Here is a 21,871-nt window from a genome sequence, read left to right as displayed (position 1 = left end):
TCTCATTTTCTGCAACTATAGCTGTTCAGTGTCTTGCCTGGCTTTATGTGTGTTTGGGGAAGGTTCAGGTATTTGTCACCCAGCTGAGGAAAGGATGGATGGTGGAAGAGCCTGGTGAGGTCTCTGCAGCACTGCAGCGCTCTCTCAGCTCTGCAGGTCCAACACTGTGCATGAAGTTGGAGAATGCTGTGAAGAAATCGGCCATACACGGAACAGAGCTCTGTGTTCTCACACAGCCCAAAACGGTAAGCCTGTGCCTGGGGAGAGAGGCTGGTTTCAGTGGGAATTACACACCAGATTGAATCCTAGATCAGGAAGGCCCATTGGCCATGGGAGGCTCCAGAGTGAAGGTGAGTAGTAAACTCTTCATATTCATATAATTGTAAAATTGTTGACTGTTTAAGATTAGTTACTTTGTGAATTATTTTGAGTTATTAATGTTATGATCAACATGGGTTTGCTTTTTTTTTAAGTCTCCTACTAATGGTTCATGAGAATCTGCTAACAGATTTGGATTGATCTTCCTTTGACACAAGTCAGGACATGTCTGAAATATACAAATGGCAAGGTTCTGAATGGCTGTTTGGGATTTGATTTCAATTAGGAGTAGAATTTCAAAACGGAACATTTTGTTAATGTTTTGTCATAAAGTTTCCAGGAATTGCTTATGGAGATTTTGTTATTCATTTATTTTTCTATTTTGGGTGCTTAAAATTGAAGTGTTCTATAACGTTTCTGTGTGGCTTTTGTGTGTGATAGCTAGCAGTCCAATGTATGTGATAAAGACTGACGGTTAGATTAGAGAGTTGGAGTGATCTCACTATCCAACGCTACACCGCTTTGCCCCAGAGAGCCTTAGGGCTAGTGAGAGTCATTCATAAGCTCCACCCTTTATTCCTAACTTATTATTATCATCAGAAGAGGGGTTTATTTTTTTCAGAATCATTTTAAATATTTTACTAATATTTAACGCATTTCTATAATGTCTATTATCTTTTTGAACAATGTGTATTTAATGAGGTTGATTATTTTAATGAGATTATGTATTTTGTTGCACAGCTATGTTTCATGTTTGCCAAATTATTTACTGTAATGTGAAATGCTGTGAAATACACATGACTGAATTAATGTGTAGAAACTGAATCCACGGACTGTTTGGCCTGGAATGTAGGAGCAGGTTGAGAACTGCTGGGGTTCATTAGGTTAAGAATGTACATCCAACATACAACAGTGTAAGCTCACATAAAATATACAGTATAGTAGTAATGATGTAAATTCAATATCCAGGTCGATAAATTAAAAACAGATAAAGCAAAGGTACTTGTTAACTAGTAGATAAGAGAACCAGTGTAGTTTTCTAATCTCTCTAAAGCATATTCGAACAATGTCGGGAAAGCAAATTATTAATTACATCCTAGTTTATGTATTCTGTTATTGGTGTTAGGTGGGGTCTGTGTCTCTTGTGTCTCTTGTCCTCTGGCTGTGTGTCCTCCACGCCAATGCCCAGGAAGACTACTCTGGCATTACACATTCAGGTCAGGTTAAAAAGACTCTCAAAATTGTCTAACAAATGTGTGTCATCCTGAAAAAGCCTGTCAGATGTTACTGTGTCGGAATTCAGTCAAAAAACTCAAAGAAAACTTTGTGTCTTTCTGTTTATAGCATGCGTTGACACTTTAAAAAACCATAATTGTATTTCACCTAAACTGCAGGGTTTTTTATTTTTACTTTTTAATCTTGACAAAACAACCTTCCTGAAAGATAATGTTGTGTAAGGAGCAAGTGTAACAAACACGGTGGTAAAAAACAATCTGCTTTAAGGTGTCTAAAACTCTTCTAGTTTTTCATATAGTACATATAGTAGCAAGAAGGACAGAAACCAAAATCTATTTAGTTTATAATTGGCTTTCAAAATTTTGGTATACTCCCTGTACCACATTCAGAATGCAGTCATTACTTGCAATTTTCTTCCATTTCAACCTTTGGGCTAGCCAGATGTTGTTTCCTGTATTCACTTGTGGTTCAGATACAAACAAAAGTGAAACATATTTCAGTTCAGGAAAATCCTGAAATTTTCAGAGCAATACATCACCATGTAACAGGGTTTTTCTAGGATGCAACAACAAATGTTTTAAGACTATGAAATGTAATGTGCATTTAGTTTGCACTAAATGATAATATAACTTCAATATTTAACCTAAAGCATTTTTTAATTAGGTGAAGACCATATATATGAAGGATCTATAATAAATGGGTATGAAGAAGAGTCTGGAGACCTACAGCATGGTATGCTCACTTCATCTGAAATCTGCATAAATATGCATTTTTAAACAATTTTAAACAAGAATATTTTAAGGTGGAGCAATATTTGTGATTTGAGCTGGTAAATACATTCATTTGTAAAGAATATAAATACCTTCTGTCTCCATGTAGCTTTAGATAGATAAGACTAATACAATTATTTTTTCTTAAGCTTATCATGAGGTTATAGAAAATGAACATGGAGAACATACATAATTAGCTTCACCACATTCAATATGTAAAGATTTGCGTGACATTTGGAAGCCCCCTTTTTCCCCACACTTTTATAGACATTTATAACACCTACTCATCATTGCTTATTATATCATTCTTTCTGATGTGCAAGCCTGACAGCACATATATACACCAACTCGGCTTTCAGCAAAAAATAAATAAATAAATAAATTTAAAAAAAATAAATTGTTAAAATCAACCACAGTCACAACACACTCATTTTTGTCAAGAAATGCCTCACCAATTCTTTTCAATACATTTCAAGTGGACTATCATCCCAGTCCTACACACAGCTATGAGGATGAGTAGACTATGCCTTCATATGACTCCTACAATCCCCAGGGGTCACCATGATCACAGAGGAGACCTACCCGTATGCCAGCACCACAGAGTCATATGATTATGCCAAAGAGGTGACCACTCTGACCACCCAGGTCCCGTATGGAGAGAATGCTGTTCTGGGGGAGGAGGGACCCACTGAGTGTGACTGTGAACCAGGAGAACCTGGGTTTGCTGGATTTCCTGGTCCCAAGGTACCTCAAGAGTCAATTGGTAGAATTTTGGTAAACTATGCTGTTGTTTTGAAAAGTTTGCTAATATCTCATTTTAAACAGGGGTCTGTGGGGCCACAAGGAAAACAGGGATTCCCTGGTGCTCAAGGCAGGGAGGTAAGAGCTTTAGAGTTTGCTCAGAAATCAAACTCTAATCATTATGCTCTGGATATCAGTGTTTCTAAAATGTTTAAATTTTTAAAACATATTTTCTTCATGTCATGCTGTCAGGGCTATAAAGGAACCAAAGGGGTTAGAGGACGAGGAGGAGATCCAGGCCCTGAAGTAAGCTCATATCATCTCCTAATATCATATTCATATCTGGATTATTTGGACCCCTCGCTCATAGGATCACTGCACTTTCTTGCCTTTTCTCACTCTATAGGGTGATCCTGGACCTGATGGAGAGGATGGTGGATCTGGTTTCTCTGGTGCAATGGTGAGTGAAAGATGGATTTAACAGATACTGCATGACTCTTTCTTGGATTGTCTATTGAGGCTGTTCTAATTCATGCTCTATAGGGTTTACCTGGGCTTCCTGGAGACCCGGGTGAGAGGGGAGAGCATGGATTAAAGGTATATGCTTCTTATTTTTTGATTGAGTAGATTAATGATTTAATAGGTTCAACAGTAAATAGTTAGTATGCAAAATAAAACTAATATTGTTTTTATGTATTTGTAGCATGGAAGTGTAATGGCATGTTGATGCCTGATCGCTTGTAATGCTATAAGCAATTTTCAGTACTGAGGGTACTTTTGTTTTGTAGGGTGAAATCGGGATGGAAGGTCCTCGTGGAGGAGTTGGGCTCCCAGGAGAGATTGTAAGTAAACTGACTTTTGCTTGCCTAAGAATGCTTAGAAAGTCTCACAGACAATGTGTGTAAACACACTTTGTTTATTCTCCTGACACTATTGCCCATTCCTTATTAGCATGAGCCTGACATTCGTTTTTTTTTATTGTTGTTTCTTTGTTTGTTTTTTTCCCTACTTATAAACTTGTAACTGTTTCTTCACACATTCAAAAGAAAGCATTACAGCACCATTAACATGGCATAGGTTTTTTAGTGATTACACAAGTATGTTGTTAAATTTTTTATTTAAAAAGAAAATGTGCTACATCCTACACAAACATGACTGAAATCTTGGCTGAAAACAAATGTTCTGACTTAGACCTCTGACATAAAACTCTGTTTTTTTATTTCAGGGCTCAGTCGGTCCAATTGGCAGACCAGGAACTATGGGAAGTAAAGGTACTAAGGTAAATCAGATTAAATCCAATTTTTTTCAGTGTATAATGATATAAAGACTATGTTAGGAAGATGTTATGGGTAACACTCAGTCGTCATATTGTGACACATTGCAAACCTCATTAAGATAAACTGTCTCTGTTTTTAGGGATCAACTGGAAAACAGGGGAAGCAGGGGCCTCAGGGGCGACAGGGACGAAAGGTAAACTCACACAGACACAGTTTTATACACAATCACATGACATGGTAGGCTCCTTTCAAACTTTATTATTTAATATAAATAACATTTGTCTCTTTTGCTCATAGGGTCAGACCGGAGCACCTGGTTTTTCTGGGGATGTTGGAGAACAGGGTTACACTGTGAGATTCATGTCTTTTCTTGTAATCTCTGCACCAATAAACTGCACCAAAATACAACTTATTTCTAATATGGCACATACCTGTTATGTGTATTTTTCAGGGGTATCCTGGTATACCAGGAGGCATTGGAGTGCCAGGGCCAAAGGTAAGCTTCACTCACTGTAATAAAGACCTTCTGTCAAGATGGCCTAATGAGTTGACCTACAAATTATTACTTTACCTGGAAATATTGATGGTCTAAGACTACATATAATCGATGCTTATATGCATTTGTGTATATGCTTTGATGTATTTTACATTAGAAAAATCTCAAATTCAATATTGAACATGTGCTTAGTACTTTCCCCAAACATTTCAGCTTTTAACTCAAAATTCACTAATTGCACTAATGTTCACATCAGACATCTTAAACGGAAGTCAGTAATCTGAGTAATTCTTTCATAGTCATTACATTATCACTTTGCATTACTTCAAGAAGCATGCCTTTTTCCTTCCTGTTCAGGGTGATGACGGAAGTAGTGGGTTACCAGGAAGTGATGGAGAGCCTGGAGACGATGTAAGTTTCACCTTGCTGCATCTGGGAATTTTATCATTCAACACTTGATATATAGTATCATTATAATATACTATATATAATGTTATAATATAATTTTCCACAGGGTCCATTGGGAGTTCCAGGAATTGAAGGGCCACCCGGGCAAATTGGACCAAAGGTAAAATTCAAAAGTAACATTTTAAAATGCTAAATTTTCTTTGATTTATTTTTTATTTCACTTTTTATTTCAATTTTTTTTTCAATTTAAGTTGAACTCTGACTCTGATTATTGTGAAATGTTGTACACAGTTGTCTGAACCTCTGCTCAAGATTTGTTTATTATTAGACCTTAAACAGAAATGATTCATTTCTCTCACTTTCTTTCTTTTTAAAGGGTTTTAAAGGGGAAGTTGGACAGAGGGGACATCCCGGGAGAGTGGGGGCTGGGGTAGGTGATTCATGCTATATTCAAAACAGAACAAGCAAAACATTTTGAGAGGGAATTGTAATAGTTATCATTTGTGTAATTTTCTTAATATGTCTTTTGATGTGTCAGTATTTGCCTAACTTTCTCATTTTCCTGATAATAATCTGACAGTAAGTTTAGTCTAATAGGAAAACAGAAGTTCATTTTAGTCAGAGCTGAAAAAAAGCTAATGGTGTCACATGTTAATCATGTGTGACTTTTGTGTGGGCGTCATCAGACACCAGTCATTCTTGGTACTTTCCCTTCTAAAAGTGGAAGTGTCACTGAAAGTGAAACTACTAGTAGTCTCTATGTTTTTACAACTTACAACTTAGCATTAGAATAGGGTGCTTTTTTAAAATAAGGTTTAGCAGAATATTTTATGTAAATGTAAAACAAATAACAAAAAGTTAGGATGAAGTTTGACATTGTACAACATGATTATTCTTAGTTATTTATTACTATTTGTTTTTATAAATAATTTCATAAATTATATAATAATAAATATGATTAGAATTTATGATTTTTCAGTGGTTAAACACTAATCTCATAATCCGTGTTTTTTCTTTCTTTTTTTTTTCTTTTTTAATATTACTCTGATTTGCCTCAGGGTCCACAAGGGGAAAGAGGTGATTCAGGGATTCCAGGAAAACTAGGCTCAAAAGGCCTGAAAGGTCCAACTGTAAGGATGTTGCCCAACATGCCCTAAAGAAATAACCAGTGAACTGAAAATAACTGTTTTAACATTTCTTCTTAAAAAGGAAATATAATTTACCCATTCAAATACCTTCATCACAATTTATTATATTAACTGTCTCTACTTTGTAGGGTGCTAAAGGAGAAACTGGAGCAGATGGCATAAAGGTAACTTAACTAAATTGCTTTCACCCATATGAATTTTTGAATAAAGGTTCAGTATGTACAGTCATGGATTTTAAGTGTACTGGGCACCCAATAAACATCCACTTCCTCTTCTCTGATTGTGTTATGGGCATGAGATATTTTTTTAAAAATTTAAAAATCGCATGATATCAAGGACACAAATCCAGTGACGTTAATCTTCACCTCCGTAATGTTTTTTTCCATATAGGGTGAAGTAGGAAGAAAGGGCATGAAAGGCATTAAGGGAGAAAAGGTGAACAAGATGACATTTGTTTTTATCTGTTTAAATTTGCGTCATTTCTCTTCTTGTTTCCACATACACATAGGAGGTTTTTTTTTTTACCCAGTACTTCCTTTCTCAATGTTTCCATACAGGGAAGTTCAGGCTTTCGTGGTGACAAGGGGCAGGTTTGTTGTTTAAGCACTGTATTTTTTGGGTTATTCACATTTTTAAGGTTTTTATCTCAATCTAAAAACAGCAGACCTATAATCCATTTTTAAATTTGAATAGTTAAAAGCTTGTTTCAATACCTTGTTATAAACATTAGCCACTTCCTGTGAAAGCTTTCAAAACCTACACACCTACTGTATTAATACATAATTTTTTTCTGTTTTTATGCAGCAAGGACAGAAAGGCTATGTTGGCCCTGTTGGACCTATTGGTCGAGTGGGACCTCCAGGTGTCCCCGGCTCCAGAGGTGACACAGGTCCTGCTGGGGATGTGGGTGTGAAAGGACGCAGTGGACCAAAAGGAAACCCAGGTGAACCTGTATGTACCACAAATTTGCCTCATCTGTATTCATCTGTGATCTTCATATTTATAAAAGTTTATAAAAGTACTTTACAAATTTATAAAAGTACTGTACACACTAGATTAAATCCATCAAAATGTGTCTACTGTTTTAAGAACAAAATATACAGTTAATCTGACTTTGGCACCCAAACCATCTTCTATCTCACATGCTGGATAAAGAATGACCTAAAAGTCATTCAACTGTGTTTCCGATTTTATTTCATGCTCTTTTAACATTAGTTAATGAAACAAAGCAGCAGAAATATGTATTCAACACTGGATAGTTGCAAGTTTTTGTTACATTTTGCAAATTGCAGGGTCCTAGTCTGACAGATGAGCAAGTTCTTCAGCTGTGTCGAGGTGTGGTCACTGCCCAAATCTCTCAGTATGCCTCCTCTATTCGAGCTAAGTGTTCACAAGGCTGTCCTATCAATAACCGCACCCTAATTGGACCACCTGGACTCCAAGGGCCTCCCGGTAATCCAGGCAAAGCTGTGAGTTACAAAACAAACCAGTGTCCATTACTATGAAAGACGTGTTTTAGAGAGTATTTAAGTAAAAGAGATTTGCTTTGGAGTAGGTAACAAGTTGGGTTTTTTTTTCTATGTTGGGTGTGTGGGTATTCGTGTGTGTGTGTGTGTTTTGGATTGATTTGTTCAGGGAAAACATGGCAAGGTTGGAGCTAAAGGAGCCAGAGGGCCTAGAGGTGCAACAGGTGTAGAAGGACAAAAAGGAGCACAGGGTGACAGAGGTACAGCATACAAAAGAATGATGATCAATGCAATGACCAGATGGGGATTAAATAAACTAAATTAACTAAAATCTTTTTTTTTAAATCTCTAATTTAACTCTTATAGGAACAAAAGGTCAAAAAGGACAGCAAGGTGACCCTGGCCAAGGACTTCCTGGGCAAGATGGTCACCAAGGCCTCAGAGGTAAAATGTACCTTAATGCTGTTTTACTTTAAAGCACTTTAACATTTAAATATCTATATAGACCATTCCTCATGTAGCAAGAATCCACAGTACATTATTCTATACAAGACATCAGTGTGAAGCTTTAAGAAAAAATAATGGCACACTTGAAGCTCATTTCAAAAAACTTCACTGATTTCCCACATATAGGGTTACCAGGTCATCCAGGAGTGGCTAGAAATGGACTTGAGGGACCTCCAGGGCCTCGTGGGTTCCCAGGTCCTGTGGGTCAGCCAGGCATGGCTGGTATTCCAGGTGTACCAGGAGTGTGTGAGGCACGGGACTGTAGCATTTATGCACCTGTTGTGCGCAAAGAGCAAGGACTAGTAAAGGGCCCTCAAAATTCTGGGATTTAAGCAAAAGCAACTGATTTTTAGCATTCAGTCTGCTCCACAATAATAACGTAACCAAGCAGTGGTCAAGAGCACATTATGGAAAACATAACACAGGGGAGAGAAAGCTGAGCCAAACTTTCCTGAGAATTTGATCGTTTTCATTTTAACAATCTGACTCTTCTCTAAAGGAAAGACAGACAAATGACAATAAATGCATTTAAGTGTATAAACTCAGAATGTTCAAAATGCCTTGTGCCTTATTAAGTGGAGGATAAATCTGAAGATGTTTTCAGTGTCAGAGATGCTGTGGTTCCACTGAAAATAAAGAAGACATGTAAATAATATTGTAATACATCTTATGTACATGTACTGTTTTCCTAAATATCTTTGTTCAAGATAAACGTGTGACTTTTTCAAAATTTAGTCCCAACTTATTTAGTAACTATGTGAATATGAGAAATAAGAAGACTTAAAGATACTCATCATCCCAACTCCAAAGGAAGGTAAGATATATGTTAACATAATTTTTTTTTACAAATTTTTTGTAGTAGTTACTTGTTTAGTGCAAAAGAGAAATATGCAGTGAAACATTCTGGATACAAATGTGAAAAAGTTATAAAAAAGGCATTTAAAACTTATGAAAACATAAACAAGAAATTTGTTTATTTCCCAGTTATACAACTGCTACTAGTTGTGGAAGGTAAATACAAATTCCATTTTCTTTACCTTTGTACATTGCTCTGGATAAGAGCATCTGCCCAATGCCAAAAATGTAAACATAAATGTAAATACCAAATCGATTTCTTCTCCTCTGTCAGCCATTGTGAGTTAAAATATACTGTATATACTTTATTTAGTTTGTGCGGTTCGCTGCTTCTGACTACTCCAATTATCCAATCAAAGGACAGGAAATTGCTGACGTAATCGTATGCCTGCTAGATGGCCCCAGTGACCCCAACTCAAAATCTGATTGGTTAAGGTAACAATTTCATTGCCACTTATTTTAAGCTATGGGCGCCTACACAAAAATATGATTGGATAAATAATCTTATCATAAATATACACTACTGGAAGCAGCGCACCCAAGAGAAAAGCTATGAAATGTAGGGAATAGACTATTGGGAATAATTTAATACATATTCGTGGAAAAATATATTAAAAATATTAAAATGCAAGTCGGTGATTTAGATCACGTCTGTTTAGGCCAGCAGAAAAGGCCTTGCTGGCCCTGACGGCCCACCACTGGTAAATACATATTTATACATTCTTTCAAAACATTCCAAAACCAACCACATCTTCTTAAACCCCTTGTCACAGAGAAGTAAAAAAAAAACATTTGAGAAAAATGCATTAGATTAGATCTTCCTGTGGGTTTCCTCTGGGTATTCTGGTTTCCTCCCCGAGTCCAAACATATGCGTTGTAAGGTGATTAGTATGTCTAAATTGTCCGTAGTGTGTAAATGGGTGTAAGTGTGTGTGATAATGCCCTGCAAAACTGGCATTCTGTCCAGGACGAACCCTGCATTGTTCTACAAGTCTTCTAGGATAAGCTCCAGATTATCTCCATCCCACTAGGATAAGTGATGTAGAGAATGGTTCCAGTATCTTTTTATATATATTATATAATTTAAATATATATTTATGTAATATCATATCATTTTTTGTGTTGAAAAATTAAAAATATGAACTATAAATAATAATATATTTTTTTATATTTTAAGATATAATTGTCTGTTAAATCTGATTTGGCCCAGTGTTTCTGACTGTACATTGATGAGATATGCAATGCTGGATGGAGAATCCTACAAATATTAGCAGCAGGAGCATGACACAGGCACAGGTACCTGAAGAAGGGACACAAGAGCAGATATGCTAGATATGTTGTCTATGTATACAGGTATAAGCCGCATTTCCACAATAGAATTACTTATTTTTCCATCAATTAAAATGTTCTAATTTGCATTATTTTAGTGTACATTTTCTAGAATTTGCTAGACATTAAGACATAAACTCTTGATGTTATATGTGTTATTGTACCTTACCATAGTGGTGGCGGTCTGTTTTCTTGTAATCCTGTAGTGGTAAAGGATTGCTCTGAATACCTAAATTTTTAAAAATAAAAGTCATATTGAAGAAAATAAAATGAAAATAATCAATAAAATTCCTGTTTCTCTTTTTGCTTTATAATAGCTTATAAAATCAAGTAAAATGATCAGGAAAAATAATATGTACCTAGATAATGTGTTCGAAATTCAGTCACATGTACCTGCAAAAATGATTAAAATATAATGAAATATGCATGAATTTAATGGTAACAAAAAAATTGCTATGACCAAGTGTAGACTTACCTGATTACATATAACAGTTAGTGTGGCATTGACACAACCACTGATGACAATTTCACCGTCAGTCACAGTAATGCATGGGCTGTGGCACTCAACACTTCCAGACATAAAGCTTCCTATGGGCTGTGAGAAATATAACATCACATAAAGCATGGCTTTCACCATTTGGTTGAATATTACCTGTTGCTTCTCAGTGATCAGTCAGTGATTAAAAAAGAAGACATGATGAATGAAACTGTAACACTTACAATAGAATCTGCTGTCCAGCTTTGTTCACAATTTATGGCTCTGTTGGCATTCTCCAACTTTAGGACTTGTGATCCCTCTTGACAGGGATAATTCATGGTCGTTTCTGACACCAATGCACATGCCACTACAGAGGCAAAAAAAAATGGAAAGAATACAATATTTCACCTTTTAATGTCTTCATAGGATTTACCCATTATCATTACTGCTCATACTGCTCTCAGTGTGCAAGCCAACATTTATTAATAATAATTCCTTTCATTTTCTTTCTAATTTCATCTCTGGACAAAGGTGCCTTTTGCACCACTAAGATAGATAAAACAATAAAACAATAATCTATTAAATAGCTTTGAAATTGTCCTAGGGGTCAAGGAATTTCCCATTTACTGGGTTCAAACGTTACACATGGGGTACCGCCTTAACCATCTTCCACAGTCACAAAGTGTGGGAATGAATATCAGAGATGATTTAAAAAATTCATATTCAACTCTTATCAAGAGTACATGTATTATATATAGTTAGGTCATGTATTGTTGACAGTAGATTGGTAAGATGCTACTACTACTACTTCAACACACGCACACACACGTGGTCAAAATATTGTAAATAGTTGCTTGGGTGTGTGTGTGTCAGGGGTAAATCCCACGTGTGTGCTTTTTCTGGGGGCTTTCCCGAAGACTTTTCCCTCAGAGCCGGGGATTCCAAGGCTTAAGATTTCGGTGTTTATTACACTTACAAATATTTAGTAATGTAATATAATGTTTATTATTAGTAGACGATAAACTCTAATTACTTTAGTTAATGTTGTTATGTTAAGCGGACAAGGGTGATTTTGTTTGTCGCAGACACGTGCAGCGTGATATTCTCAACAGGATAAGCTAGGTGGATTTGTGATAGCGTTAGATATCTAAAGCGCTGCTAAAAAAACAAAACAAAAAATAAAAATAAACTTTGTTAGGTTAGGCACGTTTAATGTGTTACAGAAAAGGAAGTTCCTTAAAAACGACCGTGTCAACTATGACGAAAGTAAGTGACGCCGATAGTTATGCGAGGCAAACCGGGTATAACGTAAATATCTGCGTTTTGAGGAGATTTCAACGAGCAAACACAACATATGGTCGTATCACAATCTTCTATCTGTGTTTTTATAGATATAAACAAGGATTGTTACTCACCATAACTATAACTCGCAAGTGTAAACAATACCCGGACAATCATCGTTCACAACAAAAGTGCTGTGTTTGAAAAGATACCACTCACCTACGTCCTCTATGACGTGACAGGGATTTCCCCTCTTTTGGTTTCGTAAAGATATAAACGCTTCTGTACGCGTTTCTGTCACTGTCCGTGTGTCTGTCACAGCGATGAGTTATACTAAATCTTTGTCCTTTATCCTGCTCCTCACTTTTGGTAAGACTGCATGGCTTTTTTACTCGCGCTTTACTAGAGGCTGTTGTTGTTGTAGTGTTGTAGATTTCTGATTTAGTCCTAAATGTACACGCAGGTGTAGGAGTCAGAAGTGATGAGGGCAGTATGGATCGTGTGACCCGCTCTATTTGCGGCGAAGATGTACTTTTGCGCTGCTTGGCCACGTCCAAGCCTGGAGTCCAGTACCGGACAGTCATATGGTACAAGGTAAGTTTGCTTGGACACTTCCTTTCTCAAATACAATTCGTCCTGTGTAATGTAGTCCATTATGAATTTTGTGGATGCTTTTGGCTCTGTATGGATTGTGGGATTGCTTTAAGAAAGAGATGTGGCCAGTTTATTTGGTACCTACCACCTTGGCCATTTTAACATTTACACCAATGTGTACTTTGTAGTTCAACAATTTCTGAATATAGTACTTCATGTGTCTGTTACATGAACTATTACTAAAATTTGTAAGGATTTTGAACTGATGAGACACAGCTGTTTTAAAATTTGACACATTTCTCTGTCCATTTGTCCTAAGAAATTCTGTTTTTATTGCTGATGTCATCAGACATGAAAGGGTAAAATAAAATAAAAGTCTATGCAAGCTAGTGAAACTGTCCCCATTCTGAGATAATAACTCTGTAGCTAGTCTGTGGCTGACCTCAGCTAAACAATGTGAATGAATGAATGAATGAATGAATGAATGAATGAATGAGTCGAATAGCTGTAACATCTGAGGGTCTGCTACAAGAACTGGTTCATGACTACAATTGGGTTTGTCAGCTTTGGCAAAGATAAACGAAATGTTTCAGAGTTCTGCTCTCCTGTGCACCCCCTGATATAAACACATGGTGTACTTGATAAAATAGGCAATGAGTGTTGGCACAAGGTAGTTATACAGAAATAAGAGAGAATGTTTTATTCCTCATCTGTGTTTGTTTGCTTGATATGAAGTAATCACATAGGCCTACTGATATGATAGGCCAGTTGAATGATTTCATCCATTGCATTTCATTTCTCAGGTCAGTGAGGCTCCCTCTCATCATTTAACTGGTCTGGTGATGAAGAGGCTTACACATCATAACAGCACTGTTCAAAAATATAAAGGTGTGGAGCGGGATTTGAAGCTGTTAGAAGATTCACAGAGCCTCATTTTGCCTAATGTGACGTTGGAAGATGCTGGGAGATACAAGTGCTTTCTGTCTGCTCCCCTTGGTCATCAGAATCAGGAGGGAGAGGTCCATCTCAGGGTCTATGGTGAGTGTATTGACATGAAAATACACACTTACAGTGTGGTTTCAATGTTACATTTCTGGATGGGAATGAAAACCTGTAACCATCCAACCATTTGCAGCAGGGATGCCCTGTCTTATCTGTGGTTGTATGGCTACAGGTTATCATCAACAGGTGCAAATATTATTACTTTTTTAATTTCTCTATTCAATTCTCTTGAATTATCTATATCTTTTATCTTTTATATCTTTTTAAATAAAAAAAAGCTTGCAGCTACTGTGGGCCCTTGCTGATAAGCTGATAATAGTTGACACATGAGAAACAAAATGTATAGAAACAACCTAAATTACACAACCTGGCTGTAGAAGTATTATTCTAAAATAAATTTTAGACGCCTTAATAGTCCTCTGGTTGTCCCAGTAGAGGAACATTTTTTGGTTGTAGTGTTGCTGCAACTCTAAAGTGTTGAGTGTCTAAAGTGTTCTAAGAGTGACTGTAACTAAAGCTTTGTTTTGTCTTCCTTAGATGGTCTCAATGAGGATGAAGGAACATCAAAAGAACAGCATGCTATTTATGAAATAGTAGCCATCATTTTACTTATAGTGTCACTGCTGATGTTGTATGTTTGTTATGTAAGTAACCTTTTTTGCTCCTTTTTACTGTTGTTGTTTTTTTTTTTTAGAAATGAAACGTTTTAAAAGACACACAATACCCGTACAATATACAAAGAATGTTATCATGCCAATGTCAATTGACTTCCAGACTATTAATGTTATTTTAATGTTTTCTTTTTCTTCAGACATGTCTAAAGAATGGATCACGAAGCCACAAAAGCAGGCTCTCACAAGAAGCTTCAAAGAAAATCCATCAAATGAAGGACACTATCATTAAAATGGAATCAAAAGGAATTGTATGCACACTTTTGCCCCAGGAGTATGTGTGACACTACAGTCTTAATAGTCTGGTGCTAAACTAAGAGACATAGAGGAGGACAAAGAGGACATAATGAAAGAAAAATGGTGCTAGGTGAACATTATCTAATAAGTAGATATTGTTCAGAACTGGACTGTGTGACACGTGATGTCCCTTCCAGAGTGATGTCCCTCCTAGAGTGCTGTTCCTTCCAGTGCTGTTGAAAGGAGGAGAATGAAGGTCCTGCTGTATTGTACCAACCATCCATGTTTCATCTAAGCTAAACAAAAAAGTCACCTTATACTTTGCACTGCTTTAAGGTTAAAAAATAAGTACTTCAAAGAGTACCCTGCCTTAATCATTCTAAGCTAATGCTCTGGTACTACATATGTATATTTAGTGATCATTAGGCAGGTTGCTTAGAGAAAAGGATGTAAGCAATTAAATAACTGCAAAGTTTGTTTAATTATCTAAGTAAGTATGTGTTAGTTAGCTTTATACTATGTGCATTCAGTACTGTATTTTTTATACCTTATATGTTCTTATTTTTTGTATTTGAAAATCATGTAAATTTGTTTTAGAACGTTTTGTGTAGTTGGCTATTTTGCACTAATGGCTAAATGAGCTGATGATGATAACAATAATAATAATAATTATTATTATTATTATTATTATTATTATAAAACAAAAGCCTGTTTGTTCTGTTAAAGCTATAGTGAAGCTATGATTTTTCTGTTTCAGTCAGTGCTGATAATTTCAGATATAATGGCATGATTCATATAAATAAACACCACTTTACCATTACTACTCTAATCATCAGTTTTAAGTCTTTCAGTCTGGACACTCAGCTTTAAAATACAACTAGGCCTATCTGGTTTTAATAGAACTACATTCCCCGCAAATTAAGATTAACAGATATAGTTTTAGGCTCATGAACAACCAGCAACAAGACAGACTGCTGATCTGTTTAATATAAGAAGCAGTACCACATTGAATGTGTGTGATTAAATATGTTTTCTAGCCAGGTTCCATTAGTACAAATATGCACTTGGCATTATTAGTTTGCTTAAGCACTGTTTTGCAATTTGAGAGACACCCAGATCCATATGTTATGATGAAGCTGATGCACTTTCTTCCATGGCTAAAGCAAACAAATACAGAATTGACTGGCTTGCAGGGAATATGTTTGGTTTATAGGTTTTGCAGCACTTCTCAGAAGAAACACTTCTAAGTGTCATTATTTATTTTTTTATTTTTTTGTATCTTAGCTAAGGACATCTGAACCCTAAACTGGTGATTTCATGTTTCTCTCAACCTCTTTAGAATCCAAATCAGCATGTAGGATTTATTTTCATTTCTTTTTACACACTTCTTTTGAATATTTTAGATTAATTCCATGGCTGGTTTCTCATAAATGATCTGCTCCGTTGCCCAATTGTACGTACAGTATTGTTTAACAATATCATCTTCCATACAGACTGCTGTGGAAGTTTGTGGCTCACTTTTTCTGACTTAATGATTTGGTAAACCTCAGAACAATATCCACTGAACTCTTATGTCTGTGGATACGTTCCTAGATTTCCTGCCAGTAGTAATACTGTATCTGTCATACATTTTGTGTCAGATTGAACACGTCATTTGGTAATCACTGAACAAATGAACACCTACTCATTTTTGCAATTATCTAATCAGCCAATCATGTGGCAGCAGTGCAGTGCATAAAATCATGCAGATATGGGCCAGCAATTTGGGTAAGATTCACATCAACCCTCTGAGTGAGTGAAAAATCTGATCTCAGTGATTTGGACCGTGGCATAAAGTTGGTGACGGATGGTCCAGTTTGAGTATTTCTAAAACTGTGGCTCCCCTGGGATTTTAATGCACAATCTCTAGAGTTTACTAAAAATGAAGCAATAAAGAAAAAAATATATACAGTGAGCAGCATTTCTACACATGAGAAAGGCTGCAGTGGGCACAGACAAAACTAGACAGCCAAAATGGAAACAGGTGGGAAAGCATAGACTGGTCTGATGTATCTCGATTTCTGTTGAGACACAAATGGTAGAATCAGAATTTGGCAACAACAGTACGAATACATGAACCCAACCTGCCGTGTGTCAACAGTCCAGGCTGGTGGTGGTGTTATAATGGTGTGGGGAATGTTTCCGTGACACACTTCGGGCCGGTTAATACCATTCATTCTTTAAATGCTACAGCCTGTTTAAGTATTGTTACTGACCATGTACATCCCTTCAATAGCCACAAATCTTCTAATAACTACACTATATTGCCAAAAGTATTCGCTCACCCATCCAAATAATCAGAATCAGGTGTTCCAATCACTTCCATGGCCACAGGTGTATAAAATCAAGCACCTAGGCATGCAGACTGTTTTTACAAACATTTGTGAAAGAATGGGTCGCTCTCAGGAACTCAGTGAATTCCAGCGTGGAACTGTGATAGGATGCCACCTGTGCAACAAATCCAGTCGTGAAATTTCCTCACTCCTAAATATTCCACAGTCAACTGTCAGCTGTATTATAAGGACGTGGAAGTGTTTGGGAACGACAGCAACTCAGCCACAAAGTGGTAGGCCACGTAAACTGACGGAGGTCAGCGGGGTCAGCGGATGCTGAGGCGCATAGTGCGAAGAGATCGCCAACTTTCTGCAGAGTCAATCGCTACAGACCTCCAAACTTCATGTGGCCTTCAAATTAGCTCAAGAACAGTCCGCAGAGAGCTTCACAAATGCGCTTCTGGAAGAATGGTCAAACATTCCCATAAACACACTCCTAAACCTTGTGGACAGCCTTCCCAGAAGAGTTGAAGCTGTTATAGCTGCAAAGGGTGGACCGACGTCATATTGAACCCTATGGATTAGGAATGGGATGTCACTTAAGTTCATATGCGAGTCAAGGCAGGTGAGCGAATACTTTTGGCAATATAGTGTATGTCCACCATGTCGCAATGCAAAAATTGTCTCAAAAAAAGTCTTTATAAATGAATACATTGACACTGGTTCAGTAGGTCACAGACTTAAGATACCATCAGCCTAAAAACTGTGGGAGTTATTTTTTTTTAATACATACAACAATGCATGAAATGGCATTGGTGGATCAGTGGTAGGTTTCTCATCTGCCATGTGGAAGGCCCGGGTTCAAATTCCCAGCCAATGCCTAAAATACCAAGCCACTGAATGCAGTGCTTGTCCCAAGCCCAGATAAGAATGATTGTGTCAGGAAGTAAAACCTGTGCCAAGTTGTTGTGCGGACCAACTGGCCTATACATAACAATAAAACAAACAAGGAAAATAAGAGCTAGTTTAAGTGTTTCAAAAAGAGGTAAGTGTTCATCTGTTGTCTGAAGACAGCCAGTGTCTCAGCTTTTTGGACATCAAGGGGAAGCCCTGAGAGATGATAGGACCAGTCGAGCAGTGCTAATAGATCTGAGGGAGCGTGTTGCAGTGTGAGGAGTAACATGATCTTTAAGGTAAGAAGGTGCTGGTCTATTTTTAGCTTTGTAGGCAAGCATCAGTGTTTTGAATCTGATGCGTGCAGCTCCCGGAAGCCAGTGGAGGGAACGCAGCAGTGGGGTGGTGTGGGAGAACTTAGGCAGGTTGAAAACAAGTCGCAATTATGAATGATTTGCAGTGGATGAATTGCATTCAGAGGTAGACCTGCCAGCAGAGAGTTGCAGTAGTCCAGTGTCGAAATGACAATAGACTGAACAAGCACATGAGTAGCCTGTGTGGATAAAAATGGTTGAATCCTTCTGATGTTATACATAAGAAACCGACATGAGTGTGCCACATTAGCAATATGGATGGAAAAGGAGAGTTGATTGTCCATGATTACCCCAAGGTTGCGAGCTGTGGCCGAAAGGGAGTGATATCACCAGATCCTGGCTAGGGGATGAGTCACCTGGGATGACCAGCAGTTCAGTTGGTCTTCCCATCATCAGATCAGAAACTAGTAGAACCTGGGATGTGGCAGAATGGGAGATTTACAGTATGAAAGTGCACCTGAAAAATCCAACATCTTAATTCATATTGCTCTGTTATATGTATTTACGTAACTGGCATAAGATTCAACAGTAGTCTTGGATCAGGATGCAATTTCCCTATGTTAGTGCTCATGTTGGATTAATCAATAAATGTCGCCACGTACCGGTGACATGGTGCCACTTCAGCCATGTGCTAAAGTATAAAGGAGAGTGTCGCGGATGAAAACAAATAAACTATTTTATTTTATTATTATAATTAAAAACTTGTAATTATGATGTGATGTTTTTATATTTTATATAGGGGCGTCATACACCTATTTTTAATTGGGCACGGTGTGCACAACACAGAAATATGACGTTGAGAGGAAATGTATTTGAACCATCATCTTTGTAAATTGCACATTACCTGTACGTTTTGTGAGCTTTTCGCGTACGGCGATGTTCGCTTACAACGCTGTAATTCTTCAGAAATAAATGTGCAGCCACGAGCCCGCGACCGTGCATTGATGCGGATTACATAACCAGCCAGCGGTGCTGCGTATGTCATGCATGATCAAAAACAGCACAGAACTACAAATATTTATAATTTGTAAATAATTAGATAAATGGACGATCATAATCATCTGCTGTGGAGCTTTTGTATAGATCCCTGGTGGTCTAGTGGTTAGGATTCGGCGCTCTCACCGCCGCGGCCCGGGTTCGATTCCCGGTCAGGGAACTACCGCTTTTGTATGAGGTTAGTAGTTAATAATAGTTGTTTTTGTTTCCTAACATGTACTTTATTGGTAATGTAAAGAATATAAATGCTCGAGGGTCCATCCTTTCCATTATAATGGACAGAGCATGAGCGCAAAAATAGGTTAGGAACCATACGACTTACATATATTATGTATATAGAATTATACTCTAAATAAGAAACTTAAAACTTCCAGTAGGTGGCAGTAAATGTATTAATTGACTGATACCAAGCCGCAGAAAATATCCACATTTTGCCATGTTACAGCCACAAATGTAAATGTATTTTATTGGGATTTTATGTGATAGACATAAATTCACAAAGTGACACATAATTCTGAAGTGAAAAGAAAATGATAAATGGTTTTCAAAATCTTTACAAATAAAAATCTGAAAAGTGTGGCATGCATTTGTATTCAGGCCGCTTTACTCTGATGCCCCTAATTAAAATCCAGTGGTTCCAATTTCCTTCAGTCACCTAATTAGTAAATCTAGTAGTAAATCTAGAGTCTATTTAGTAAATCTAGAGTCTGTGTGTAACACAAGGAACCCGAGGAACACACCAGACAGGACAGGGATAAAGTTGTGGAGAAGTTTAAAGCAGGGTTAAGTTATAAAAAAATATCCCAAGCTTTGAACATTTCACCGAGCCCTGTTCAATCTATCATCCAAAAATGGAAAGAGGTTGACACAACTGCAAACCTTCCAAGACATGGCCATCCACCTAAAGTGACAGGCCAGTCAAGGAGAGCATTAATCGGATAAGCTGCCAAGAGGCCATGGTAACTCTGGAAGAGCTGCAAAGATCCACAGCTCAGGTGGGAGAATCTGTCCACAGGACAACTATTAGTCAAACAAATCTTTATGGAAGCGTGGCAAAGAAGAAAGCCATTGTTGAAAGAAAGCCATAAGAAGTCCTGTTTGCAGTTTGCAACAAGCCATATAGGGGACACAGCAAACGTGAAAGAAGGTAGATGAAATCAAAATTGAATGTTTTGGCCTAAATGCAAAACTCTATGTGTGACGGAATACGAACACTGCACATCACCCTGAACACACCATCCCCACCGTGAAACATGTGGGGATGCTTTTGTTCAGCAGGGACAAGGAAGCTGGTCAGCGTTGATGGGAAGATGGATGGAGCCAAATACAAAGTCTGCAAAAGACCTGAGACTGGGATGTAGGTTCACCTTCCATCAGGACAACGACTCTAAACATACAGCCAGAGCTACAATGGAATGGTTTAGATCAAAGCATATTCATGTGTTAGAATGGCCCAGTCAAAGTCCAGACCTAAATCCAATTGAGAATCTGTGGCAAGAATTGAAAAATGCTGTTCACTGACACTCTCCATCCAATCTGACTGAGTTTGAGCTATTTTGCAAAGAATGTGCAAAAAATTCACTTTCCAGATGGGCAAAGCTGGTAGTAGAGACATACTCCAAACGATTTGCAACCGTAATTGCAGTAAAAGGTGGTTTTACAAAGTATTGACTCAGATGGGCTGAATACAAACACACGCCACACTTTTCAGATATTTTAATTGTAAAAAAAAGATTTTAACTCCATTTATCATTTTCCTTCCACGTTACAATTATGTTCCACTTCGTGTTGGTCTATCAAATAAAATGACAATAAAATACATTTACGTTTTGCAAGGCACTGTATTTGCCTGACAGCTGTAGTCAGTCAATAATCCAATTTATTGAAAATTATAACAATCAGGTCAATAGCTCCGATACTATTTCCGGGGATAATGGCGGCCAAGTTTGTTATTAACATTTACTATTTACCAATCGCGGTCCTATGGTGTCTCGCGAGTTAGCTTAAGCGTTTAGCTTGCAACTTTTCCCATAAAGCTAGCGCTCTTATTTTATTCTTGCTTTTTTTATAAAGTTGACTCCATTCTTTTAAATGTTGACTTGATTTTATTTAGCTTTTACTTAAAGTCTATTGCTCTAGAGTTTACGAGAAATAACTATTTTTAAAAAGATTTATTTTCGGTAACGCGCTCTTCTGGGCCACCGTACGATCCTTCATCCTGTCCAGGTTTTGTGACCGTCTCGCGCCCATATTCCTGGAATGAACTCTGGAGCTAAGACAATATTGATTGACAAAATAAAGATTAATTAATAATTAGTTTAATTAAAACATCTGGTTCATTCTAAATGTACTTTTTCCGTGTTGTCGTGGCCGAGTGGTTAAGGCGATGGACTAGAAATCCATTGGGGTCTCCCCGCGCAGGTTCGAATCCTGCCGACAACGTCATCGTTTTGCAAAATATCCGTTCCTGGTTTTATGAGC

At 37.3% G+C, this 21,871-nt stretch overlaps 2 protein-coding genes and 2 non-coding genes across 4 annotated transcripts; all 4 read left to right on the top strand.

The window, feature by feature from the left end:
* The first annotated feature begins 98 nt into the window (after nucleotides 1-98).
* On the top strand, nucleotides 99-9,368 carry zgc:113232 (uncharacterized protein LOC541546 homolog). The gene is made up of 25 exons (XM_058387435.1): nucleotides 99-245; nucleotides 1,445-1,535; nucleotides 2,218-2,286; nucleotides 2,878-3,068; nucleotides 3,150-3,203; nucleotides 3,318-3,371; nucleotides 3,472-3,525; nucleotides 3,609-3,662; nucleotides 3,854-3,907; nucleotides 4,291-4,344; nucleotides 4,482-4,535; nucleotides 4,640-4,693; nucleotides 4,794-4,838; nucleotides 5,196-5,249; nucleotides 5,353-5,406; nucleotides 5,623-5,676; nucleotides 6,305-6,376; nucleotides 6,523-6,558; nucleotides 6,785-6,829; nucleotides 6,952-6,984; nucleotides 7,199-7,345; nucleotides 7,687-7,863; nucleotides 8,030-8,120; nucleotides 8,227-8,304; nucleotides 8,494-9,368. The coding sequence occupies exons 1-25, from the start codon at nucleotides 99-101 to the stop codon at nucleotides 8,697-8,699; spliced, it is 2,022 nt and encodes a 673-aa protein (XP_058243418.1). The 3' UTR covers nucleotides 8,700-9,368.
* A 3,183-nt stretch (nucleotides 9,369-12,551) lies between these two features.
* cd83 (CD83 molecule) lies at nucleotides 12,552-15,639 on the top strand. The gene is made up of 5 exons (XM_058393844.1): nucleotides 12,552-12,679; nucleotides 12,774-12,904; nucleotides 13,708-13,942; nucleotides 14,444-14,550; nucleotides 14,718-15,639. The coding sequence occupies exons 1-5, from the start codon at nucleotides 12,634-12,636 to the stop codon at nucleotides 14,859-14,861; spliced, it is 663 nt and encodes a 220-aa protein (XP_058249827.1). The 5' UTR covers nucleotides 12,552-12,633; the 3' UTR covers nucleotides 14,862-15,639.
* Nucleotides 15,640-19,478: 3,839 nt separating this feature from the next.
* On the top strand, nucleotides 19,479-19,550 carry trnae-cuc (transfer RNA glutamic acid (anticodon CUC)). The gene has a single exon. It is a non-coding gene; the product is annotated as a tRNA-Glu (tRNA).
* Nucleotides 19,551-21,750: 2,200 nt separating this feature from the next.
* trnas-aga (transfer RNA serine (anticodon AGA)) lies at nucleotides 21,751-21,832 on the top strand. The gene has a single exon. It is a non-coding gene; the product is annotated as a tRNA-Ser (tRNA).
* Nucleotides 21,833-21,871: the final 39 nt, after the last annotated feature.

This window comes from Hemibagrus wyckioides, linkage group LG01 (genome assembly GCF_019097595.1).
Source record: "Hemibagrus wyckioides isolate EC202008001 linkage group LG01, SWU_Hwy_1.0, whole genome shotgun sequence".
Classification (NCBI taxonomy): domain Eukaryota; kingdom Metazoa; phylum Chordata; class Actinopteri; order Siluriformes; family Bagridae; genus Hemibagrus; species Hemibagrus wyckioides.
This window is presented reverse-complemented; position numbering and strand designations above follow the sequence as displayed.